The sequence below is a fragment of the Trichosurus vulpecula genome, chromosome 1, assembly GCF_011100635.1.
Source record: "Trichosurus vulpecula isolate mTriVul1 chromosome 1, mTriVul1.pri, whole genome shotgun sequence".
In the NCBI taxonomy this organism is placed as follows: Eukaryota; Metazoa; Chordata; class Mammalia; order Diprotodontia; family Phalangeridae; genus Trichosurus; species Trichosurus vulpecula.
The window spans coordinates 11,455,640-11,481,944 of record NC_050573.1 but is presented as its reverse complement, the minus strand read 5'-3'; the positions used below and the strand labels follow the sequence as shown (position 1 = coordinate 11,481,944).

At 53.6% G+C, this 26,305-nt stretch overlaps 1 protein-coding gene across 2 annotated transcripts in view; it reads right to left on the bottom strand.

Annotated features, from left to right (window-relative positions):
• Positions 1 to 315: 315 nt before the first annotated feature.
• LOC118848617 (protein HIRA) overlaps positions 316 to 26,305 on the bottom strand; it is an 89,861-nt gene continuing 63,871 nt past the window's right edge. For both annotated transcript variants that reach the window (XM_036757588.1, XM_036757596.1), the window contains 11 exons: positions 17,794 to 17,970; positions 14,542 to 14,746; positions 13,892 to 13,990; positions 11,494 to 11,642; positions 9,734 to 9,895; positions 8,752 to 8,810; positions 8,078 to 8,183; positions 5,810 to 5,932; positions 4,305 to 4,468; positions 3,764 to 3,852; positions 316 to 1,236 (listed from right to left, as the gene is read on the bottom strand). In XM_036757588.1, the coding sequence (XP_036613483.1) occupies positions 1,120 to 1,236; positions 3,764 to 3,852; positions 4,305 to 4,468; positions 5,810 to 5,932; positions 8,078 to 8,183; positions 8,752 to 8,810; positions 9,734 to 9,895; positions 11,494 to 11,642; positions 13,892 to 13,990; positions 14,542 to 14,746; positions 17,794 to 17,970 (1,450 nt within the window). In that variant the 3' untranslated portion in view covers positions 316 to 1,119. The remainder of the gene's footprint in view (positions 1,237 to 3,763; positions 3,853 to 4,304; positions 4,469 to 5,809; positions 5,933 to 8,077; positions 8,184 to 8,751; positions 8,811 to 9,733; positions 9,896 to 11,493; positions 11,643 to 13,891; positions 13,991 to 14,541; positions 14,747 to 17,793; positions 17,971 to 26,305) is intronic.

Genomic DNA, 26,305 nt, shown 5'->3' with positions numbered 1-26,305 from the left:
GGCTCCGACATTCTGTGCTCCCATCCCAACATTCAAATTCTCTTTTAAGGCATTGCTCCCCCCACCCCAACCCCTCAGTGACATCCCATGCCATCGGTGAGTGTGTGTGTGCACGTGTGCATGTGCATGACAAGACCCCCAGTGAGATGGAGTGAAGACAAGAGCCCAGCCGACTCCAAGCCAGAGAATGACATGGGGCAGGGGCTACATTCACAACCCCCCAGGCCCTGTGTCTGCTGGCAGGAGCTCACCCTTTTGCCCAGTGACTGGAGACAGGCCCTTGGGGGCCAGGAAAAGCCTGGCAGGAGGCCTGGCTGAGTTTTGTATCCAATGCTGTGTTCATTTATTTCATACTTACAAAAAGAATCGCCCGCCCCTTGTCCCTTCCCAGAAAAACGGTCTCTTTTACAAACATTTAAAAATTAAAAACCAAATGAGGACAGGTTAATTTTGGTACAATTACTGAGCAACGTCGCCGTCATAATTAGAGTTGCGATGTCCTATGGGTGACAAGTGTCCACGTGCCCCATAGGGAAATCCTGATTGGTAGCCAAGGGAAGTCCTCTCTCCCAGGTGAGCAGATTCTCGAGGAAAGCCCACTCGTGGGAGAGTACAGCCTTCCTCTGGGCAGGGAGTCTCTGGGCTACTTGTGCCTTCCTGTGGGAGGGCGGGCGGCTTCTGCCTTTTGCATGGCAGGGCTCCAAGCCCACTGAGCCCCTGGGGATGCCTGTGGCTGCCGGCGCTGTGCTTGTCGCCGGGCAGGAGATGGCCGGCTCCCTCTGCCTCCCCGAACCACTCGTGGCAAGTCCCCTGGAGCACATGAGGAAGCCTCCTGCCCCATGGAGCTGCAGCTCCCTGCAGTCTCAGGACCTTGCTCTGGAGAGGGAGGTCCTTTTAGGAAGGAGGGCCAGGCCTGGCCGTGCCTGGATGTTACACACTCTGCGCCGTATTCTCCTTGGACAAAAACAAGCCCCTGGGTGCTGGAGACCCTCCCGTTGGCTCCCTTTGGGAGGGCAGGGCGGCCGTCTGTCCATCAGGCAAGACGTGGCTGTGTCAGTGATCAGCGCCGAGAAGCGGTGTTCCTCCTACAGCAGGCCACCTCCACAAAGCCAGAGGCTGCTATTTGTCCCTCAGGATGTCCAGCTGCTCCTGGTACTCTGTGAACAGTCGCTGGAAGCGCAGGTTCTGCCCGATGACCGGAAGCAGCTCTTTGAGGAGTTCTCGCTTTCGTAAGCCCTGCATGCAGAGATGAGAGGGCAGAGTTGGGGTGAGGGGCAGGCGCTGCGGGCACATGCTTGAGGGGCCCCCTGCCTGCCCATCTGCCCAGGGCCTGGCCACCTATGGGGCTTATGGGGAGGGAAGTGAGAGAAAAAGGAGAAAAGCCAAAAGGTGCTGGTGATAGACACAGAGGGCATGCCACAGGATGATACCCAATGTCACTGCTGTCTGCACCCTGGAGGGGAGGTGCCAGGTCACCAGTGTCGATGAAAAGGGCCTTCGGAGGCTTGTCGAGCCCACTTGTGTGTATCCACCAGCTCCTGACCACAGTCCCCACAAGTGGCCACCCCGCTCAGGCTCTGAGACCCCCAAGGAAGGGGACCTGGTCTCCATCTCCTGAGACAAGGCTGAGTGAGCACTGAGCCCTTCCCCCTCTGCTCTGGGCTCTGCTCTTGGGGACCAGGCAAAACAAGGCCAATCCCTTTTCTAGGTGACATGTCCTCAGATGGCACAATCTGAAGTCCTGGTTGCCCTCCAGTGGCAGCAAGACTGTGAGGTCCTTGAGAGCAGGCCCTTGCCCAGTTTGGCCAGCCACAGTGCCTGGCACACACCGTGTGGTACCTAATCAATGCTGTGGACTGACTGGCAATCTCTAGCTTATTGACACGCTTCCCAAATGTGGCCCCAAGACTGAATGTGACACTCTAAAGATGGTCTGGCCAGGGCAGAAGATGCGCCCCGATGCCTCCCCGTAACTGCACAGTCTACACTGTATTCACTTGTTTTCTTGGCATCTGTACATGCTTGTGCTGATTCATAAGGCTTGTGGTCCACTAGGACTCCCAAATTTTTCCCCTCAGATAAACTTGTCCCAGCATACCTCCCAACTTGTATTTGTGAACCCAAGGAGGAGGGGGGGGGGCGGAAACTGTCACTTACACTTTTTCATTTTCCCCTTGTTAGATTAACCACACTATTCTTGGTTACTGGGATTTTAGAATCCTCACAGCCAGTGTGTGGTAGCCATTGCTCCCAATAGCTGGGGTCTCCTATAATTTAAAGAAGCATGCACGCCATCCACGTGGCCACCCAAATCACTGAGGAAAACGTCACTTCTTAGCCTCCCCTGCCGGGGATTTTCCTGGAGCCTTCCCTATTGGGGTAAAAGGTGCTAGAAAGAAGACATCCAGCTTTCACCTTCTCTGGCTGGGTCTGAGTCTTCTGTGAAATCACTGTCAAGTCCAGAACCCACAATCAAAGGGAGAGCACATGTCAGGGCTGACATTTCAACAGCCCCGAGGGCTTGCAAAGGACTTTTTAGATGGCATCTCCTTCAGACCCCCAGCAGCCCTGGGGTGGGAGCAAGACCTAAGTCCAGGCCTCCTCACGCCACACCCCGATGTAAACCACGAAGCAGACGTCTGGGGTGTCTTTCATATTTGGGCTGAATCTTTCTAGCACTTAGGGTCTGTCTTTCTCCCTCACTACTTAACGCATCTCTGTGTCTGTCCATCTGCCCATCCATATCTGTGTATCTGCCCATCCATCTGTCCATGACTGTGTATCTGCCCATCCATCTGTCTGTCCATGACTGTGTATCTGCCCGTCCATCTGTCCATCCATGTCTGTGTACCTACCCATCCGTCTGTCCATGACTGTGTATCTGCCCAGTCTGTCCATCTATATGTCCATGACTGTGTATCTGCCTGTCAGTCTGTCTGTCCATGACTATGTCCATGCCCATCAGTCTGTCTGTCCATCTGTCTGTCCATGACTGTGTATCTGCCCGTCCATCTGTCTGTCCATGACTGTGTATCTGCCCGTCCATCTGTCTGTCCGTTGATGTCTGGGTATCCGCTCTCTCTCTCCCTCTCTGTTCCTATCCTATCGATCTAGACCATTAGTCACATCTCGGTGGTGCGACAGAACACTAGACTTGGAATCAGTATGCACTGAGTTCCAACCCTGCCTCAGGCACTGACTAGCTGTGTGACCCTGGACCAAATCAGTTCACCTCTCCCAGCCTTAGTTTGCCAAGGGCCAGCCCTCCCCAAGCCCTCAGCAGGGACTCATTCCCACACCTTCCTGGTATTCTACTGCTGAGGGCAGCGCTGGAGGCGGGGAGGGGGGGTCTGCTGGGGACCACAGGCCTGGGGAGCCCCCTCAGGAGGGGTGAGAAGGCCCAAGTCTTCTGCCTGCCATCAGCTGGCATTCTGCCAGGGCTTCTTGCTCTGCATTTTCCCCTTCCTAAATAAATGGTTTTAATAGGATCAGACGGAAGAACTCAGGAGCAAGAGGTGACCCAGCCACCTCTCATTTTACAGATGATGAGACCGAAGCCCAGGGAAGTAACGGGCCTTTTGAACCTAGGGCTTTTTTTTTTGCTGCACCAAGAAAAGCTCTCTTCTCTCCTCCTCACCCCTTCCTTTTGCTCCACAGGCTTCCCCTCCTCCCACTCTGTGACTGAGATGCCCACTGTGCCTGGGAGGAGGGGCCTCTCTGGGGGAGGTCCCCTCGTCTGGCACAAAGGCACGTGAGGTCTTACCACCACCGTCGATTCCCACTGACTCCCAGTAGAGTGATGGACTGGCCCCAGCAAATCCTTGCATAATTCTCGAAGCCGATATTCAAACCCTGGGTGTAAAAGGAGGAGAAGGTGACCATGAAGTGGCCCCTGGATGTGCAAAAGGGGCTTTGGAGCAGCCACACTGTGTCAGCCGACATGTGGCTGAGGCCCAGAAATAACTGGCTCACCCAACCAAAGCTGGGCCTATGAGGCCAGTGGCTCCAGGCCTTAACCCACACACTGTAGGTAGGAAGGAGAAGCTAGAAATAACCCACCCCCATCCCCAGTCAGGGCTGCTGCTCTCTTAGCAAAGCCTCGGGGGATTCTCGGCTCTTCCCCTGCTGCAGGAATGGAGATACATGGGTCCCAAGTGTATCTTTGTCTCTCAGGAGCCCCTTGCTGACCTGTACATGCCCTAGCTATGCCCCGGCCCCAGAGGGTGCTTGGTAAATCCTGGCTGGTGGAGCAGCTCACATCTGGGCAGGGGCGGAGGGGGGGGGGGCACGTGGAGCTGGCTCACCTTCATTAACTAGGTACCGTGCATAGATGAGGAGCCAGTGGCGATATTCATGACTGGACTGTAACGTCAGCGCGGCTGCCATCTGGCTCTCCAGGTAGGCCAAGGTGGTCTCTTGCTGGACCAAATGAGGCACGGAGAACAAGCGAGTAGCTTGTCTTCCTGAACTGCAATGCAAGATGAGGGGGCATGTGATGAGTGGGCCCCTGGGCCCAGGAGGGCCAGCGAGACCCTTCCCCTGGGCTTTCACTCATATTCTACCTAAGAGCACAAGAGAAGGTAAGGGGGGGAGGGGGCACACACATGATGGAAAAGGGAGCTGAGCAGGACACAGGGAATCCAAAGAGGCCCCACCCCTCCCTGACCCCCATCTGGCCAGCTCAGGCCACCCCTCAGGGCCTGCTTCCTTTCAGTCCCATTAACAACTGCGAATATGGGAAGACCAGACCCCTCCTAAGTCTGGGGGGTGTCGTGTCCTGCTCTCCTCCCTTGGTCATGGGCCTCCCTGAGCACCCTCTACCCACTCCCCAACACTACTGGGAAAGTGTGCCCATCCAAATGGCCAGGGCTGGGCAGGCAGCCCTCGTCAGAGATGCCCTGGCAGGCCAGCCTGTACATGGGAGGCCAGGGCAGGCTGACCACGGACAGTTCCGTGTCAGAACCAGATATGGCTCCATAAGATGGAAGACACTCCTAATGAAACAGTCCCTGCCCTGGCCCTACGCAGACTGACTTCTGAGCCTGGTCAGCTGTTGGGTGACCTCAGCATTTAGTAAGCACCTCATGTGTGTGTGCCAGGAACTGTGCTCAGGGTTGGGGATACCAAGAGGCCAAAACAGCTCCTGCCCTCGAGGAGACAACATGCAAACAAATGTACACAAAGTGAGCCTCACACAGGATAAATAGGAAATGAACTGTGGGAAGGGCTGGGGAGGTGAGCAGTGGGAGCTGAGGAGGGAGGCAGAACAACCTAGAGGTGGAAGGGCCAAGGTTAGGAAGGGCTTCGAAGGCAAAACAGCATTTTATATTGGCTCCTGGAGGCCATAGAGAGCCACAAGAGTTTGCTGAGCAGAGGGATGGCATGGTCAGATCTGCGCTTTAGTGGCTGAAAGGAGGATGGACCGGAGTGGGGAGAGACTGAGGCAGCAGCAGGCCCCCCCCAGCCCCCAGCAGCTCTGGCAACGGTCTGGATGTGAGGCGATGAGGGCCTGCACTGGGGTGGGGGGGCACGTGGCGTATCTGTGAGATGCTGCAGTGGGACCCTGCCCTCACATATTCCTGAACGCTGGGCCTTACCGGGTGCCCTCTCCCTCTCAGCCTGAGCTTTAGGCACGTGAGCAGTGCCTGCCACATTCTTTCCTTCCTTCCTGACACAGAGTGCTCTACAAACCTTAAGCTGCCACCTAAATGCTGGCCACTCCCACACTCACCATCCATCCATCCATCTATGCATTCATTCATTCAGAGGGGGAGAGGGCGGGGCGGGGGGGGGGGCGGGACATGCATACTTGGACGTGCGTCCTTGGATGATGGCGAGGGGTCCAGAGCACAGCATGGCCTCCTGGGACGGTAAGCTGCTCCTGTAGTCTGCACACTGGGCCAAGGAATCCTGCTTGTCAGAAACCAGGTTCCTGGAGGGGGAAGAAAATGGCCACGGTCACGAGGGCGCTTCGATGGGATGCGCTGAGGCTCTGACCTTCATTTTATTACTTGTGGATTCATTTGCGTTTGCTCAGTGTCAGGACCTATAAAGTCACAGTGGAGGCAACTGCCCCTGGGCACAGGTCCTCCACCAACGCCGACCGGCATCTCCTCAGCCAGGGGCTCAAAGAACCAGTGTGACTCCAGCCAGGCGGCCTCTCTGGTTCCCTGGGCTCCTGGGACCAAGGACAGGGTGCCGGCCCTGGGGGGAGCCTGTCCCAGAGCTGGGGAGGTGGCCCACACCAGCTTTGTCCAGCTCGTGGGGTCTCTGCTGTCAGGCAGCAGCTCCTCCTCATGAAGGGGAGGGTGCCTAGCACAAGGCCAGGGCCAGGGGTGGGGGACCATCTCTTACAACATCCTTCCTTGCCAGAAAAGCACTGAGGATATTCTCCCATTATACAGATGAGGACAGTGAGGCTCAAGGAGCTATATGGCTTGCCCAGTCACATGCAAGGGCTCCCGAGGTTCTTCTGGCCCCAGGGCCTATGCCCAGTCCAGCACCCCAAACCCAACCCTGAAGAGGAGCGGGTTCAGAGCCCAGCCTGGCCCCTCTGAAACCGGGCTGCTTCCAACAAGGTTGCCAGGGCTGAAGGGCATTCCAGCTGGCTTGGGCACTTTCCCTTTGGGGGCTGGTTTCTGAGTGACCCAAGCAGCCTGGGCTAATGGCTACACAGAATCCCTGGGCAGGAGAGGCCTTGAGGCCAGGCTGTGCCTTCTCAGGAAACCCCTGCACCATTTTGTGGCTAGCTGGCTTCCACTGCCCAGCTGGGGCTGCCTCCATGGCCAGCCTCTGCTCTCCAGCCAGCACGGTATCCCTATGGCTCTGAAAGTCTTAGCTCCAGGTAATGCCTGGACATTCCTGAGAGTACAGCCTGCTCTTCTCCTGAGGGCAGAGGCTGGTGGTCTCCATCGAGGGGGCTCCCACTGAAGTGTGATGGCCAAGTGCCAAGGCCAGGCTGGTCTGGGGCTGGCAATCAGGATCTGTCACTCCACTGGGGGCGACTGATGCTCTGACACTTGGAGGTGCAGCCACGGATGGGGCCAGTCTGTACATACGTGTACTCCCTGCTTCTGAGGGTCATGGTGACCAAGGTACTTGGTCAGGCATGGGGGTACCTCTGTGAGCAAGGTGAGAAGGGGACCTGGGCCACTCTCTAAAGACATTCAGCTATGAGAAGGTGGGAGAGCCACGTGGGGCTCCCGGGGCATGCCCGTACCACAAGGGCACCAGAAAACCTGGGGCTCTGGCCTCGATGGCAGCTGCTCAGTACAGAGGTGGCCTTTGGGGATGCTAAAGGCCCTGTGGTTACATGCTGGAGACCACTGTCACCAGCTGCTGCCCTTTGTCAGTGGGTCCAGGGTAAGAGGAAGGGCAAGGATTACACCAGCCCTGTGAGAGATGAGGGAGGGGCAGTGATGTGCCCAAGGGCAGAGAGGGCAGCTCCAGCACCCCGGGGCAGTCACAGGTGGGCAGGGAGACTGCAGCCGCTGCGTCTGGAGGGAGGATGGTTCTCAGCAGGCCTCCGTACACCCATGAGGATCAGGCCTTCCCACATAGGGGCCTCCAGTTTGGTAAAGCATTTTCCTGACAATAAGCCCAGGGTGGCAGGTGGCATAAATACCCTTCTGACAGCCAGCTAGCAGGTGATTGACTCAAGGTCCACAGATCAAAGTCGATGGCAGAGACCAGGACTTGGGCACCTTGGGGCCAGGTAGGTGGCCCAGCCCTCCCCGACCATCACCCACTGGAGTCTCTCCGGAGGGGACTCGGCTGGGTGGGACATATGGAGAAAGCAGGAAGGGGTAACCCATACTCGTTTGCACAGGCCCAGCTGGCCACTGGCCCATTGTTTTCAGTGATTTGAATCCCTGAAGTGGACCGTGGAGCCTGCTGACCTGGAGAGCCCCTGCCGGAGCCCAGGAGCATCGGCCCCAATGCCCCCGGCATGTCTAGTGCCCAGTGCCTGCTTCTATTTCCAGGCACATCACAACTCCCACAAGAGCCATGTGCAGGACCCTATAGAGCCCAAGAAATAGGAGGCCAGGCAGGGAGGCCAGAGGCCTCGCTTACTCACCACGTGGAAAGGGCAGGGTTGAAACAGTAGGCCTTCCCATCAGACAGATTCATCACTGGGATGCCATGCTGGGTCAGCAATATCTGTGAAACGGTCATATCACTTCCTAGAGAGAGACCAGGAGAATTCTGTTCCCACTGCCAGTAAGCTTTGGAAATGCCTTGAAAACCTTTTCCTTAGCGACAGGAATAACAACGTTCATTTCTCTAACACATCGCAGGTTATCTCACATGCTCGTCAAAAACCGAGCCAGATCGTGCAAGTAGCAATTCCTGAGGCCCGGAGAAATGAAGTGACCAATGGAAGATGAGTCCCTCCCTTGAAAACTGACTGGCCCCACCCGAAGGGACTCCATGAGGCCAAGGCCAAGGTCCCCCTGGGACCAAGCAGACAGAGCTCAGCTCTCACATGCTCCCGGGCCTTCTCTTTTGGACCCAGGGCTGAGAAAGGCAGAGGCTGGAGGGCAGGCTGGGCTAGCCAGAGCTGCCATGACCCGGGGCAAGGGGCAGACTCAAGTGGAAGCGGACACAAGGACAGGACTACTCCTGTCTGACCCATGACCTGGATGGTCTCATCTAAGGCCGCTGCCCAGTGAAGGGGCTTCTTTATCTCAAACCAGCCCCCTAAATACCCACTGCTGGAGAAGGTGGAAGTAGGCCACTGGCCTCCATTACCTGATAGGATAGTCTGCAGAGACTCGTCTTTGATGACCACTACCTGTTTATGGACATCCCTGTGAAAGGAAATGAGGACAATCAGTGTCTCCAAAGACAAATTGCACTGATGAGCGCGTGTGTGGCTTTACTTTTGGGCCCTGAGGCCAAGGCCGTTGGGGAGCCCGGAGCAGGACTCACATCCTTGGCAGAGGAATGACTTCCCAGAAGACACCAATTTTGTCTCTGGTCTTCCACTGGAAGCAGCTCATGCTCAGAGGGGTCCCAGGACACTGAGCCAGAAGAGAGCTCACAGACCACCCAGCCCCACCCAGAGGGGCGGACCAGGCTTCAGGCCAAAAGGCAGGTGGTCTTTGGCACAGGAATACGTGGGACCTGGAACTCCTCCAGGGAGGCTGCCATGTCCTTCCCCTCAGCTTACAGGTGTCCGTGCTTACCCAGCACACACTTGGGGCTCCGTGTTTACAGGCTAAGCTCCCAGAGGCTCCACTCTTACTTCAAAAACTACCCATCTCATACACTGTGCTCATCTGAAAACAGACCTTAAAGGAATTCTCTTTGAAAGGAAAAAATACAAATGGAAGCCAAAAAACCAATTTTCGAAAATCATCCTATTCAAAAGTGCCTGGAGGGTCCCTGGGGAAGTAAGGAAGGGCTGTGCCAGTGAGGCAAATGAGCCTCCTGGTAACCTCCCAGGGCACAAAAAGATAAGAGGGGCCCAGTGGCCAATGCTCCTGCCAGCCCATGAGGACTCAAGTCTAGACTGACTTCAGTTGTGGGGGGAGGAGTCTGGCCTCTGGGGACCTCTGAGGGTTTGTACTTTTAGAGGATTCTGACTTACAAGAGACCCTTCCTCCCCTGCCCTCCCATCTTTCTCCTCTCCAAGAGACTGCCTCTCTTTCCCCAGCCCACAAACTGTCCCTGGCATGCACTGGAACAAGAGCAGGGCTCCAGGGGGCCAGGGCCAGGCTCAGGCACTTACCACACAGACAAGGTGGCAGCGGAAGTGAGGGCCATGATGTAGGGCCCTGTGCAATGTAGCGTGGAGACGGGGGAGTGCAGGACTATTGGAGGGAGCAGGCGGCGGCCACAAGCAGAGAACACAGACAGGGTCCTCTTCTCACAGGCAGCGCAGACCACGTCACTGGAAAGAGCCAAGAGGAAGCAGGTGTAAACACCAGAACAGTCTAACTGGGCCCAAGCCTGATTCCCAACACTGGGGTAAAGGGAAATGCCCACCTTGGGGGCAAGGGGGGAAGGAGAGGAGGGGTGAGGAAGAGGGAGGGGAGGGGGAGGAAGAGGGGAAGGGTAGAGGAAGAGAGGGAAAAGGGGGAAGGGTAAGGAGGCAAGGGGGGAGAAAAACTTGAGTTTATATAGTATCTGCTAAGCCCCCTAAGGCCGACCATGGCCCAGCTCATCCGTCGAACGGCCAGCAGAACAGCTTGCGTTTATAACATGCCTGAAGGTTCACAGCTCGCCACATCTCATCTGATTCTCCTGTGCACCTGGGAAGGTGGGTTTTACAGAGGGGTCCATTGATCTGGCACCCCAGGAGCTGTGGACCTGACCAGACTGGAGCAGGACCCAGGGGAGGGCTGACATGCATCTGGGAGATGCCCCAGTCCTTTCACCACCAGAAGGTCCCCTTGGGATGCTCTCTGGGTCATCCAAAGAATCAAACTCTCAGGTGACTCAGAGACAGAGGAAAGGGCCATGGCAGGTCCGAGCCAGATGTAGCGCTGGCTCATAGGGTCCTAGACAGTTGGGCTGTCTAGCCTATTATTCTCTTCCTTTTGCAGAGTAAGACCCTGGGGTCATTCTGACCCCTAAGTCCTGACTAACCAGGAGTTTTTGAAGTTTTTGAAGAGACATCATCACCTAGCACAGGGAAAGGAGAAAAGGCAGTAACAGGTGGACAGCCCCAGCACGCTGGGAAGACCACCTGTACTGGGAGGGACCACAGAGCCCTCAAGGACCAACCCTGAAAGTTCCCCCAAGACTTTCTTCATGATGGAGGTGGTGTGAGCCTTGGTGACCTCACTTTGCAGAGAAGAGAAATGAACAGAGGACGGAGGCCTGGAAGGAGCAGAACCTTGGGGGTCACCTTGTCCAGTCCCTCATTTGACCCATAAGCAAGCTGAGTAATGACTGACTCCATTTATGGAACAATGTACTGTGACTATCTAAGAAGACCTTCTGTGGGGCCCAATACAAGAGCGTCGGTCTACGATGGCTACCAACAGCCTTCTCTTCCCTGCTACACTCCATGTTGGACCCTGCCATGTGCCAAAACACAAGGTCCAGGTGCCCACAGTGGCCCTTGGGCCATCAGACTCCTGCCAAATTCTTGCTGAAGATGCTCTCACGGCACTGCTAAAGCTGAAACATGTCCCGCCACATGCCATGCTTTGGGAGCAGGGGCCTCTCTGCCCAATCCTGGGCCCCTCCTCAGCTGTAACATGGTGACTGGAAACCAATCAGATGTACCTGAACAAGAAGCCGCCTTTACCTACAAAGCCCAAGATCTGCTGTGGCTCCAATGCCAAGTGAGGGCCTGCTGTAACCCAGGGGTGCCAAGCCCAGACTAGGCCAATCCACGGTTCCATCCTTGACCACCCCTGCCCCATTCTGGTGCCTCCTCTTGTGGCAGTGGAGGCGGCAGGCCCCGAGAGGCTCCAGGATCAGTGCTGGAGCTGTGCCGAGGCTCCCAGGTGGGGGCCACCAGCACCCATGTGCACTTACCAGCTGCCTGCCGCGGTGAGAATCCGGCTCGTCAGGACCGTCTCCCACTCTTTTCCTTCCCGTGTACACTTTAATCGGCTCAGCTTCAAGCCTCCCACCGTGGTTACATCATTCTCCACTTCAATGTACAGGGAAGGGTCAGAACTGACCTGCAGCAGGAAGGGAGAGCTGTCTAAATGGCCCCATTCCAGCCCAGCTTCCCCAAGTTTCTGGGTATCCTGACCCCATGACACTTGTCAGGAAGGGGCTGAGGGGACACCAGGCCAGGTTGGCCTCACCAGCTCACACTCAATGCAGGGATGTCAAGCAGAGAACACATTTCTAGCAGCAGCACACTCTGCATGGCTTCACACATAAGCCTTCAGAGGAAAAAACCCACGTCTACCTCACCAGTGCTGACTCTGAAGGCAGGAGGAGGAGAATAAAGTGTCTCAAACTCGGCCTCGCCCAACAGGTGCCAACCGTGTCCTGCAAAGCCAGCTCGTACGGACACCACTGCCCCAAGCCTGGCCCCTGTTTGGCTGGCACTGATTCTCCCCAGAGATCTCTGTTCTACCCCTCTCTGGAGGCCTCCCCCGGGGCTAGGCACTGGGGTTCTGCAGAAGGCAGCTTCTTAATCGATGCTACGTGAAGCCAGTGCAGGACACAAGGGTGTTCAGGGCCGGCAAGAGGCTGGGCCTGGGCGGTCTGGCTCGGTTCGTTTCACCATTTACTGAAACAGGCAGGTAGCCTGTCCTCGTTTCTGGCCAGCCCGTCCATGATTTGCTGCAGAGCCAAGCCCAACTTCTCTCTGCATCATGATTCCGGACAGAGACGGTGCACGGCACCTGGCTAGCAAGCAACGGGGGCCTGGCAGGGGCATGCCCAAAGCTTCTGCCACCTCCTCTCATCTTCCAGGCTGGGGGGAGATGGGTGAAACAGGATGATGGGTAAGCTCAGGCATGATCAGAGTGTGTTGGCTGAGGAGGTGGTTACCAACATCATTTGCCTCAATAAGCATTTATTATGCACCTACTACGTGCCAGGCTCTGGGGACACTAGGAAAGGCCATAAAAGTCCCTACTCTCAAGGAACATACATTATAACAAACAATACCAACATCGTCACTTAAGTACGCAGTTATAAACGTATTCATATCATAATACACACTTTATAGTTTACAACAGATGGTGGGGCAGGGGCCGGTGGGGAGGCCGCGGTGAAAAGGAGAAACAGGAGCGAGGATAGGGGAAAAGGCCCCTTTGCCTTCAACTCATCAAGGCAGAACAAAGAATCCCGGCGGGCTTGTCCTCTATAGCACATAACTAATGGAGGACCAAGAACCAAAGATGCTTTTTACAGAAGGCTGGGATGCCCTGGGCAGGGGGAGTGCCCAGAAGAGCCGACACTCTCCAGGACTGCCAACCAGCACCTGCTCTACCCCTGAGGTTCTCAGAGAGCGGCCAGAGGCCCCAAGGTGGGGGGCGTCGATGCCTCGGCCAAGGCCCTTGGGCTCAGGACCTCCTGACTCTGAGGCCGGCCCTCTGGCACTCTCCTAGACTGGGCTGCTGCTGCTCCTAAGACCCTCACAGCTCTTCCTGATCCACAAGGGACCCAGAGACCTCTCTGCTACATGTGCCCTGTTACAAGAGCTTGTCTATAGGTCTTTGTATACGGGCATGATGGGAATTCATGAGGCTGCAAACAAAATCACGAGACCAAACACCGTGCCTGACCCTGGCTAGGCAAAGGCCACATTGGCCATGGAGGCCAGAAACCCAGCTCGGCCTCCCCTGGGACAAGCAAGCACACACTGGTGACTCTCGTTCACACCTTCTGGGGAGGAGAGGCCAAGGACCAATGAAGTGGGGCCCACACAAACATTCTGGGTTTAACAGGGGGATCTGAAAACAAGCCTTGCCGGCCCACTGTGGGTACATGAGAGCTTCTCTCTGCCCCCTCTTCTCAAGGCCACCCAAGGGCAAACATCCCTAATCTGCCAATCAATCTCTCCTCTGGAAGCCGATTCTGTTGTTTATTTCCAAGGGCCTCGGTACCCTGGGTCATGGAGGAACCCCTTCAGGCCCCCCAATACTGTCACTGCAACTCATATGGCTGGCCTGATGGAGTTAAATCCCCTGCTGGCCCAGAATGCCACTATGCCAGGTACAGGGGCTCAAGATAGGAGAGTGGGAGAAGAGCACAGGGGGATGGGGCCCAAGGTCAGGCTCAGGTCTGGAGACAGAGGATGCATACGTTAGGGCTCAAGCAGGGCCTGCCCAGGGAGGGGCAGCCTGCAGGCCTCAGCTCCCTTGGGCCTTGCTGGGGCGCTGAAGCAATGCCTCAGACTCAAAAGATTGAGAGATGCCTTGTCTGGGAAAGGAAGGCTCTCCTTGCCCTCCCCAGGCCCCCGGCTTACCTGCAGGGCAAAGGACTTCTGTGGGGCTGGCGTTGGCAGTTTAAGAGCTAGTGCTGGGGCAGACACACAGAGGGCATCCTTGTCGGCCGTCAGGGGAGACTGCAAGCCAAGCACAGAGAAGGGTCAATCAGCACCTGGCTCAGGCCACAGCACAAGGAAGGCAGCCATGTCCTCGGTGCCGGGCAGGAGAAGACCAAAATTGGGAGAGGGCCAATGGGTGGCCCAACTCGGGATCACCCAGAAGGTGGCCGGGTTCTGGATCAGTGACTGGTGAATCCCTCAGTTTCTCTAGACCTCCTGGGTCCTGCCAGCTATCCTGACAGTCCTGTAGGCAAAAGGCAAGGCTGCTCCCTCATCCCCCCTGCAGACACTGCTGCCCCAAGAGGAATCTGAAGCCAGCAGCCACGGGCCCAGGTCCAGGCCCAAGAGGAGGGCATGTGCTATGCAGCACTGGGTCTCATCCCCATTTATGGGTGAGGTAAATGAGCCTCAGAAACACTAGGGATTTGCCCAGGGTAACCTCACCTTTAGGGGCTGAATCCCTGGATGCTGGAAGGGGCCTAGCTGGGGAGGGCCTTGCCAGAGGAACCCCTCGGGCTGCCTTTCCCTGCCCCATCACGGGAGGCTGAGGGAGGCCGCAGCAGCCTCACCTGTACGGACAGCGCCACAGGCAGGAGGCGCGTGTCTTTCCGTGGGCGGCCCTTCTTCTTCTTCTCCACAGTCTCCCCTTCGAGGTCCAGCTTGCGCTTGGGCAGTGAGGAGGGCCTGGAAATTGGGATCTTCTCGTCGCTGTCACTGCTGCTCTCCAGGACATCCTTGGGCTTTGTCTCCTTCACTAAGTTCTGCTCTTTTAACCTAACACAAGGACATGAGATAAGTCTCCGCTGTGCAGTCCTTAGGGACGAATGAGGCCCCACCCGCCACCCAACACAGGGCAGAAGGGCTGTAGCAGAGGGGCTCCTGCAGCAGCTGGGTGCGCACTGCCATGGGACCCCCCACCCAGGACTTGAGGCCTTCCTCCAGTGGAGCTGTGGCCAAGACACAGAAGAAAGCCGACCTCCCAGGGGGCTTGTCTGCGCTGGCAGGAGCCAGGCTGAGCTGGCCCTGAGTGTCTCCCCTTTAAGGTTCACATTGGGGTTGCTGACAGGGCATGGTCAGAATCCAGGGCTGGCTGCCTCACCCCCTCCCTTCAGTCTGCTTTGTGACTGTGCCTATCCTGCACCTCCCTCTCTGGGAGCCTTTCACCAGCCTGGCCCATGGCTTGTCCCTTGGATTTCTCCTTGGGGGCCTCAGCCAGGTGCCTTTCCCACTTGAGGGGGCATTCTCATGCTCCAGGTTCAGAGCCTCCAGGATGGTGTCAGTTCCCTGTTCCCCTCTGCACTCCCTTCAGGTAATGACATTGGATACTTCCAAAAATCAAAGCCATCCTCAAAGAACCAACATGTGCTGCTGAGTCAATTCCAAAGAATCTGCCTGGGCTGAGGGGCAATATCTAATGAAGGGGCCCAGAAAGAGAGAAGCTGGACTTGTGGCTGGGAGAACAGTGGGGCTTTTGATAGAACACCCCTAACCTATGTAAGGGGCTCACTCCCATGGGGGAAGAGAAGCCTGGATATGAGCCACTCACTAGCTGTGGATCCTAAGCCAGTCACCTGACCTCACCTGACTCCGTTTTCTCATCTGTAAAGTGAGAGCACCTACATCCCAGGGTGGTTGTGTAACTCATACAGCCTCTGCAAACTTTAAAGAGCTGTGTGAGGCTGAGTGCTGCTGCTGCCGTTATCAGTAATACTGTTGTCACTGTACAGCTTTGTAAAGGCTGCTGTGTTTGCTGACCAATCACACGACATCGTTGATACTCTACAGACACGAAGATCAAGGGTGCTCAAGGCTGGCAAGGAACTTTCACGCTGCGGGCCAACTGAACCCGGCTGCTCTGGGAAGAGGGGGATTCAAGGCCACCCCAGGGCAAAGGGCACTGCCACAAGAATGAGCAAGATTCCTAGCCGGAGGCTTCCAGGGCAGATGCCCCATGAGAGCTGGAAGCCCATGACTTAAACAATGCCCAAGCCCACCAGGCTTTCTCAGCTGGAGCCTCCAGATCTCCCGAGTCCTGATCCCTGCCAAAGCACAAGGTACAGGTGCCCGCAGTGGTCTCAGTGGCCCTTGGGCCATCAGAGACCTGGCAAATACCTGTTGAAGACCGCTCTCACAGCATTGCTAAAGCTGAAAAGTTCCCCATATATAAACTTATCCTGTTGTGGTTATCAGCTTCAATTAATGAAAAAATGGGCTGCCAGCCAGGGAAGGAAAGTGTGAGGCGATGGGCGCTGGAGCTGGATGCATGCCTCTGGGGACAGGCTTGAACACTGGCAGGGGCCAGGCAATACCATTGGCCTCCAGGAGTGCCCAGAGCTCAGGGCAGTTGGGAGAATGAGCAGAGATCCCAACATCAGAGCAGGACAGAGCATTTAAGGAAGTGAAGACACCTTCTGGCATGAGTTACCAGAGTTCAAGACCTTCGTGGCATGACCATAAGGGAAAAGTTCTACAGGCCAGTGATAAAAGGGCCAGTCTTTGGATCCCCCTGCAAGTGTGGCTGGGCCTTCTATGCCCGAGCTGGGCCCATGCACAGAGCCCTGGACATAGAAGGCTCTGGGAGAGTGCCATCACCCTCTGGCCACAGGAGTCTTTGTTAACCATCTGTCAAATGGGGCCAATCTCTTTGGCATCGATATGCTCCCAGGTCAGTTCTGAGACTGGACTCGTACAATTATCCCCAGCTCCCTTACAAGGGAAAGCCCAAAACTGTCTTAATCACAAGATCATCTCCTGCAAGTGTCCTCACTTCTCCTGCCCCCCACATCCTGTCTCACTTTCCATTCCTTACCCCCTCCCCACTCCCTTGGTACAGTCTCTGCACAAAGAGGTGATGGCCTTCTCCTGGCCAAGGCCCACCACTCTCTGCAGGCTGCTCCTCCCCTGCCCTCCGTCTGGGGCTCCCTCCACACACGCCTCATCCCATACCTTCCATCTCTCCATAGCTTCCAGCCTGCATGCCTAGGCCTAGCCCTTCATTTGAATAAACCTGCCTCCCTCTCCAGTGGTCATCTTTTGTCTCTCTTCCCTCTCCCTGAAGAGCCAGCTGCCTCCAAGCCCTCCCCCTAACTCTGTCATCTCACTTACACAAGGTTCTCTCTCCACAGTTCTAAATCCAATGGCCATCCCTTCTCCTTGCTCTTCTGGCCTCCTCTGGTTCCCCTAACACCATTCTCACCTGGGTCTCCACCTCCCTGTCTGTCTTTTTTTCTCAGTCTTCACTGCTGGACCACCTTCATTATTTATCTCTCGGGCCCTCAGCATAGGGTCTCCCCTGTCTCTGTCTTGGCCCTCTCTCCTCTTTCTCACACTGGGAAGATCGTCAGATGCCGTGAGGATAAGATATCTCTCTGCTATAGCACCTGAACCTCACTACTCCCCAAAGGGCCTCATCATCGCTGCTCTCGTGCCATCAAGGCCACCATGGATGCTTCCCATTCCATGTGACCCCAACAGAGAGGAACTCCTGCCTCCACCAACCACTCAGGTCAAAAGGCATGACCTCTCTAATGGACTCTGACTCTCCCTGCTGTGGATAGGTCTCATCCATTTGTCTCCCACTCCTGCCATGGCCTGACCAGGAGCTCCACGAGGGCAGGGACTTTATCCTTTTTTACAGTCATATGCCAGGGCCAAGCACAAAGGTGCCTAACAGCTGTGGAAGTGAATTCATCCACGGGCATCGTGGTACGGTGGGACACACTAGCCAGAGGCGGCCCAAGCTGAGGGTTCCATCCACCTGTCCCTGACCTCCTCCCCTCCACTACCACGTCCTTCACCCCATCTAGCTCCTCGTGCCTTACCGGTCAACGGCAGTCTGGTTCATATTTGTGATGGCAGCAGTCCCGGTCCCTGAGGTTGCTTTGGATCGTTCAGTGAATCGGGAATCAAATGCTTTCATTGGTTCGATCTTGGAAGGGGTCGTTAACACAGAGGAGGAGGGCGTGGGGGGGACGGCTGCAGCCGAGGTAGCATTTACACTGAGAAAAGAAGAAATCAAATGAGAAAGAGCAGAGCCCTGTAAACACCCGAGTGACACAGAAATGGGAGCCGCATCATTAGCATTAGTCCCGAATCCTGTTTTAACAGGGATAAAGCACCTCGCTCTTCTGAAGCATTCCCGATTGACTACTGTCCCCACCAGAGGGGAAACAGAGGGGAAGCTCCCAGGAAAGCAGGCTACAACAATCACACTCAGATGGCCACGAGGGGGCGCCAGAGTGCATGTGTGCAGGCCTCTAACTGAGCTCAAATGGGACCTCAAAAATAGAACCAGATGGGTGACCCTGGTCAAGTCTCTTAAGCTGTTTGCCTCAGCCTCCTCACCTGCAAAATGGGGGTGGTCACACCAACTTTTCAGGGCCGCTGTGAAGCTCAAATACGGCAATGTTTGTTAAAAGTCCTTGGCACACAGCAGGTGCCGATTCCCTTCTCTCTCCCCTCAGCATGAGAGCAGGTCAGTTATTAATGGGGATCTAGGTTCCAAGAAACACACGCCCCAAACAAAGGGCAGGATGGGGCCAGCCGGAGGGACGAGAACGAGCATGAAGACAGAAACACACCTCAGGTGGTGACACCCGGAGGGCCCGTGGCCTGCCCAAAAGTGGCCCAGAGTCCTCGGGAACAAGGCCAGTCACTCCTCGCTCACCTCCGAGCTGAGGCAGAACCTCCACAGGCCCTGAGGTCAGAGGACAGCTGTGAAGCCCAAACCCAGCGGGCGCTTTCTAGAAATATAACCTGAGCCTCGGCTTTCCCATCTATAAAAAACGGGCCTGACCATTTCAGTGGCCCACTCGACAAACTCCCAAATTCACGTCCCTGCCGCACCTCCAAGGTGCCCTTTCTCTAGGAGCCCATTCCCTGCCCCCCTTCCTCTCCTGACCATCTCTAATGCACCCTGTCTCAAGCTTGTCGCTAAACGCTATCTGCATGCCGTCTCCCACTGTATGTCGTGAGCTTCGCCGGAGCAGGGACCCTCCCCCTCTTATTCTTCAGGTCGCCAGCGCTGAATCCTGCTGAGATGAGAACATCTGGCCTCCTGCCTGCAGAGGGTGTCGGCCGGGCCTGGAATGCCTTCCTTGCTCCCAGTGCAGGGCAGGTGCCAGACCCTCCCTCGAAGCCCTGTCTCACCTCTCCAGCTGCTGAGATCTCCCCACTGACAAGTCACCTTCCCTTCCTAAAAATGTGCCTTGCACAGAGGTATGTGGGCCCCTGCAGCTTCCGAGAGGGGGAAATGCTTCATTTCTTGTCCTTCTACCCCCATGGCCTGGCACACAGCAGAAGCCGATTACTATTAACAACCACAATGAGGAGAAGAGCTAACATGACTCGAGGTTTACCAAGCACTAACTATATATTCTCTCACTCGACTCCCCCAACAACACGGTGAGGTAAGGGAGGTAAGGAATCTCCACTTTACAGAAGGAGAATCTGAGGCTCCAGGCCAGATTCCACCTTGGGTCTGACACCAAATCCTGCACCACCCAGCACCTCATTAAGTTGAACCCTGTGCTAGAGACCTAGGCCTAGTGGGCCCGACAGTCTAGGCAGCGGTCACACAAATGCACACATCAGGTCCTCTTCGAGGCTCCAAGGGGGGCCTCTGGGAGGGGAGAGGTGAGGCCAGCATGCTTCCATACAGGCCCTAGGGGGCAAAGTCCCAGATCTGTCCCTCTTCACGCATCCTGAACAATAACCAACATCTCACACTAGCTCATGCCTTTCCTCACAACTGTCCTGCGAGGGCAGCGAGGTGTTGCAGTGGAGAGAGAGAGAGAGAGCTGGGCCTGGAGTCAGAGAGGCTGGGCCTCAGGCAATTCCTCACTGTGAGACCCTCCACTGTAAAATAGAGATCATAACAGCACCTGCCTTGCAGGCTGTTGTGGAGATCAAACATGATTTATCTGCCAAGTGTTTAGCAGTTTCCAGCACAGTCTAGGTCTGCTATAAATGCTCGGTCCCTTCCCCTTCCCTTCTGATGTGCTTACTTGTTCTGCCTGGCCCCTGAAGGCAGAACTGGGAGGAAGGGTGGGCTTGGCACGAGGAAGGCCTCCATACAAGGAAGACTATCATGAGCCGCCACAAGCTACGGGCGACCCCACCGCATCCAGGCTAACCACCCCTTGGTCCTACTCTTCATCTTAAGACCCCTTCACATCATGCCCTCCTCGTCTCCAGGCTCTGATGAAGTAGGCCTTCTCTTGGCCAAGGATACCCCTGTATCCTGTGCCTTCTGATCTTTCCTTCCTTAACCAAAGTCTTTCCTGAAGCCTCCAGCAGTTACAGCCTTTTCTCCTTAAACACCTTGTTTTTATTCTGTTTATAAACTCCCAATGAGTGGGGATCAGTCCCTTCTTCTTACTCCGCTTTGGCTCCCGGTTTCCTCCAAGTCTCAGTCACAGTGGGTGCTACCTTCTAGAGGAAGCCATCAGCGACCCCACGCAGTGCTGACCTGTCCTTCGGTCACCTGCTCGTCAGCACATGGTTCTTGCAGGCTGCCTCTCTCATTAGATGTAAGGTGCTCAAGAATACAGGTGGGTTTTGCCTTTCTTCATACTCCAGTGGCTGGTCCTTAATACATGGGTGCTAATTGACTACGTCCTCAGCATCGAGTACCTGTGGAGTGACTGACAGAAGTTCCTTGAGTAGGCACAGTTTCATTTCTTCTATGTGTGTCCAGTGTTTAACACAGAGGTCATTAATGAAGGCTCAACGACCGAGTCAGTGACTAAATGAACCTGTCTTCACAAGGCAAGGACTCCAGGTTTTCGTGCCTTCTGTGGGGTTCTTGCTGGTTCTCAGCAGAACTCCAGAGGTGGCTTGACCAAGGCAGAGCCCAGCAGGACTATCGCTTCACTATTCCCAAGAGTTCATGAAAACAATCGGATGCTTTTCAGATGAGAAGCTGAATGGCCTGAGTCCCAATTAACTCAGGAGTCGATTTATTGAGTCTGAGCATAAGGGAACATTTATCCCTATTAAGTTTCATCTTATTAGACTCAGTTCCAAGCTCTTCATGGAACCTGCCAACTACGGAGCTGGCCATCCCCGCTAACTTTCTGTTATTTGCAGATCATCTGGGGATGCCAACTGGGCAGATTATCTGGGGAGGCCTATACCCAAGACACTGATAAAAATAAGGTGCTCAGTGCCTTTTTTCAGGCTGCCATGGAACGACCTTTTTTAAATTAAGTTTTATTATTTTTAATCAGCAAAAATCTGCCTTCTCACTCCCCCACCTCCATTGAGAACAAAAGAAAAACAAAACCCCTGTTACAAATATATAAAGTCAAAGCAAATCTTTGCATGTCTATACACAAGTGTGTGAGGATGTGTTACCTTTTTCACCCTAAGACTTCCACCTCTTAGGAAGCAGGGAGCATATTTCATGGACCACTGAATGGTTGGTTGTCAGAAGTTCTAAGTCTTTCAGAGTTGTTTGTCTTTACAATATTGTTTTCATTGTAAATGGTTCTGCTCACTTCACTCTCTATCAGTTCATGTAGGTCTTTCCAGGCTTTTCTGAAGCATCCCCCTCATCACTTCTTAGAGCACAACAGTATTCCATGAAAATCATAGGCCACAATTTGTTCAGTTATTCACCAACTAATGGGCGTCCCTTTGATCTCCAATTCTTTGCCACCTGAAAGAGCTTCCCTTTGCCCGTCTTTACTTGGAGGTTGCTTTGCTTAATGTTGATCCCTTCCTCGATCTACCCTTCTTCTAATCTCCCCTTTTCCTGTTGATCGAAATACATTTCTGTGTACGTGTGTGCGTGCGTGTGTGCGTGTGTGTGTGTGTGTGTGTGTGTGTGTGTGTGTGTCTAAGTGTCTAAGTATTCCTTCTTCCTTTGACCAGTTCAGATGAGGGAAATTCAAGTGTTGGCTAACTCTTCTACCTCTCCGCCTTGTTTGTATAGGCTTCTCTGTGAACACCTGGATTATGTGGGATAATTTTAACTTTCTTTTCTGTTTCCCACCTAATGAATTCCTCTTGTCCACCCTTTTTATTCTTCTTTTAAAGTCAAGACCTAACAGTAGCACTCCAGGCCTTCTGTGAAATTAGACTCCCTCTATGGTCCTTGATAGTGATAGGGCTGAGAAGGAACAGATACTTCATCTCCGCAGCTTATGCCTTAGTCCCTAGGATTGTCCCTTCATGGTAATCATCTTATGTACTTTGTATTTTGGATTGTCCCTGTTCCAGGCTCTCTGATCCTTTATAGTGCTGGCTGCTCAATACCGTGTGGCTCATTGCATTTGAATTCTTCCTTTCCGTATACTTATGGCTACATTTTTTTCTTTGTCCCAGAAGCTCTAAGTTTGGGCCATGATGTTCCTGGGAGTTTTCGCTTTGGGGTTTCTTTCAGGAGGTGACCAGTGGATTCTACTTCTGCTTTATCCTCCGGTTCTAAGAGCTCTGGGCAGTTTTATTTTAAGATTTCTTTTTTTTGGTCATGGCCTTCTGGCAGTCCAATGATTCTTAATTTTTTTTTCCTTCCTCTATTTTCCACGTCGGTTATTTTTTGCTATGAGATTGTTGTCATTAGTCGGCTGTTTCAATTGTGTCTGATCCTTCCTGACCCCATCTGGGGTTTTCTTGGAAAAGATACTGGAGTAGTTTGCCATTTCCTTCTCCAGCTCATTTTATGGGGAGCAACTGAGGGACACAGGGGTATGTGACTTGCCCAGGGTCATACAGCTAGTAAGTGTCTGAGACCAGATTTGAATTCATGAAGAGAAGTCTTCCTGATGCCAGGCCTGGCATTCTATCCACTGCACCACTTAGCTTACTATAACTTTGTTTTCCTTTTCTTTTTTGTTTCTGCCTATTGACTTTTAAAAAATACTTGTCTCATGGAACCATCAGCTTCTATTTGGTCTATTCTAATTTTCAAGGAGTTTGTTGCTTGGACAAGGTCTCTTGTGCCAAGCAGTTAATTCTTTTTCCAATTTTTTCTTTCATAGGTCTAATTTCTTTTCCCATTTTTTTCCTCAAGCACTCTCATTTCCTTTATAAAACTGTTTTATAGAATTTAAAATAATTCTTTTTTTCCCACTCTCTCCCTAGAATCCTAGTTGAATCTGTGTCCAATCTGTGTTTTTCTCTGAGGTTTTGCTCCTGGGGTCTGAGTCACACTGCTGCTGCTGGCTTCTTGTCACTACTCACTCTATAATTGTCACCCTTAAGTGCCAGTCTCCTCCTCTGTTACCCCTGGATCTGTGACCCAGAAGTGAGTAGTGAGCACCAGAGTTGCCAGTTGGTACCTTTTCTGCACCTGGCACAAGGTTAAGTTGGAAGTGGGACTTCTTTTTCCCCAGGAGCACAGCCTCCCATTGCATTCTGTGTGGCACACTCCTGACCAGACCCTGTCCGCAGAACTCTCTGTATCACTATACCCATGTGATCTGGAAAAACGATGTGGGATTATTTGCAGGAGGATTTCCTGATCTGGATTTGGTCTGAAACATTTTCTAGGTCTGTTTGGGAGAGTTCTGCAAGACAGTGCCTTGTATTTCTGCCCTTTGTAGTTAAAACTCCTGGAAAAGGCCATGTAGGCCTGGAAAAGGTACCTCCACTTTCTATCCTCTGACTCTCATTAACCCCTTACAATCTGGCTTCCAACCTCATCATTCCACCAAAGTGACCAATGAACGTTTCTTAACTGCCAAATTCAATGGCCTTTTCTCTATCCTCATTCTCCTTGGTGTTTCTGTAGCCTTGGACACTGTTGGCTCACTCTCTGCTCCCTCCTTGCTATTCTCTTCTCTCTCAGTTTTCAGAACTTCCCTCTCTCCTGGTTCTCCTCCTACCCTTTGGAAAACTCCTCTTGTCTTTCTTTGCTGGCTCTTCCTCTGGCTCATACCCTCTAACTATGTATGTCAGGACTCTGTCATGGGCCCTCTTCTCTAATTCACTGGGTGACCCCATCAGCTCCCATGGATTTAATCACCATCTCTATGGTGAGGATTCTCAAATCTACCTTTCCTGCCCCAATATCTCATCTCCAATTGACTATAGATGCTTTAAACTCAATATGTTCAAAACAGAACTCACTATCTTTCCCCCTAAACCCTTCCCCCTCCTTCCTTCCCTATCACTATAGAGGTCATCTTCCTCCCAGTCCCTTAGGCTCTCAGCCTAGGAGTCATCCTAGACTTGTCTCTCTCACCACATCCCCCCCACCCCGCCCATTCACAAGCTGTTGCCAAGGCCTGTCGATGTTACGCCGGCAGCATCTCTCCAGTACACCCCCTTCTCTTCTCTGACACTGGTGCAGGCCTTCATCACCTCAGGCCTAGACTGTTGCACTGGCTGTTGGGGGATCTGCCTATCTCAGGTCTCTCCCCCTTCCAGTCCATCCTCCAAAGGGATTTTCCTAAAGTTCAGGTCTGATCTCGTCACCACCTACTCAATAAACTACAATGACAACTAATTGCCTCCAGGAACAAATACAAAATTCTGTTAGGCATTCAAAGCCCTTCACAACCTAGCCCCGCCCCACCTTTCCAGTCTCCTTACACCTTACACATTCTTCAATCCATTGACAATGTCCTGCTGGCTGTTCCAGGAACAAGAATTCCCATCTCTCTGCTGTGGGCCTTCTCTCTGGCCGTCCCCCATGCCTGGAACACTGACCTTCCAGGCTTCCTTTAAGTCCCAACTAAGCCTTCTCCCAATCTCTCTTCTCTAGTGTTTTCCCTCCTTTAATTATTTCCTACTGATCTGGCTTGCTTTGTATATACCTGTTTGCACATTGTCTCCCCCACTAGACTAAGCTCCTTGAGGGCAAGGACTGTCTTTTGCTTCTTGCTCTTTGCATCCCCAGCACTTAGCATAGTGCCTGGCACATAGCAGGTGCTTAATAAATGCTTGATCGGTAATAGTGATGGTGGATTTCTATTGCCTGCACACTTTCTGAGATTCTTTCTGCCAAAAATAAGAGCCGCTAATAAGCTTCTGATTCAGCGTAATAATGTCATCTTTCAAGAGGAGAAAAAACTAGTAAGAAGGAAAATCTATGCTGATCTCTTTCTTACCAACAAGGAGGAGCCAAGGTAGAAGTGACGGGAACTTTGGAGAAAAGGCCAGACTAGCTAGTGGCCACTCTCCTTTGGGAAAGCAGATTTCAATAGATTCAGAATCAGAGTAAGCAGGACCCTCTATCCTGAAATTCTACAGGATACAAGTAGCCTGAGAAGTACGGGACATTCTGCAAAACGAAGGACTGACGACACAAGGAGAAAAATTGGGTCTGGGAGGAAAACAGCAAGTTGCCAAAAGGAAGAGAGGTGCTGTAAAGTCAGAATGACTCAGGTGCCCCCAGAGGAAATACGATATGTGGGTGGACTGGGGGGATGGGGATGGCCAGGGGCAGATGCATGGTCAGACCTTTTTTCACTGTACTGGGTTTTTTCAATGATATGGTTTTTGTTTCATAAAGTCAGCCAGTCAACAAGTGTTTATTAAGGTCTTACCATGATCCAGGCACTGTGTTAAGTTTGCTGGGGCAAAAACATGGTCCTTGAGGAGTACTTCTCTGGGAGCGGGCAGGGAGGCAAGGGCCACTGAACTACGCAGCGCTGTTCTCCCTTGGTTCTGCACTGCCTTTCATCACTAGGCCATTACTGATTTCCGGTGAATCTCAAATAATCACACTTGCTGTCACTCTGACCTCAATAGCTTCTTCAGTTTAATTACTATCTCTATATCCAGCCCTAGTCACCCACCTGCAACTGCCTCCTGGCTATTTGGAAATGGTTGCCAAAACAGAACTCAAACCCTCCCCTTTGCCCACTCCCCCTCTCACTGCTGAGGCCGTGTGCCAGAGGATGTCTACCTTCACATTACCCCTGGCCCCTCATTTCCTTGCATTTCCTGGCGCCACTCCCCTCTCTCTATCTCTGGCCTCACCCCCATCCCATCCCCACTCGCACCACAAGCTCAGGCTCCCCTCCTCTCTCACCTGGACCACTTCCAAACTGCCAATGGGACTATCTTCAAGTGCATGTCCAATGTGCCCTACTCCTACTCAAACTCCCAACTCCCTGTCACTGCTAGGATCAAACATAAACTGTGGCTTTTACATCTCTTCCCAATCTGGGTTCAACTTCCCTTTCCAATCTTATTCTATCCCATCATTGCCCTTCTTCCCACACTCTACGGTCCAGCTTCACTGGCCTTCTCTGTTCTTCAGGAACAACAATACGGCTTCCACCTCCATGCTTCTGGGCTGCTTGTCCTGGATACCTGGCACATCATCCCCACCTCCTCTCCATCTCTTAATTTCCTCCAAATCATGTATCACCACCTGTG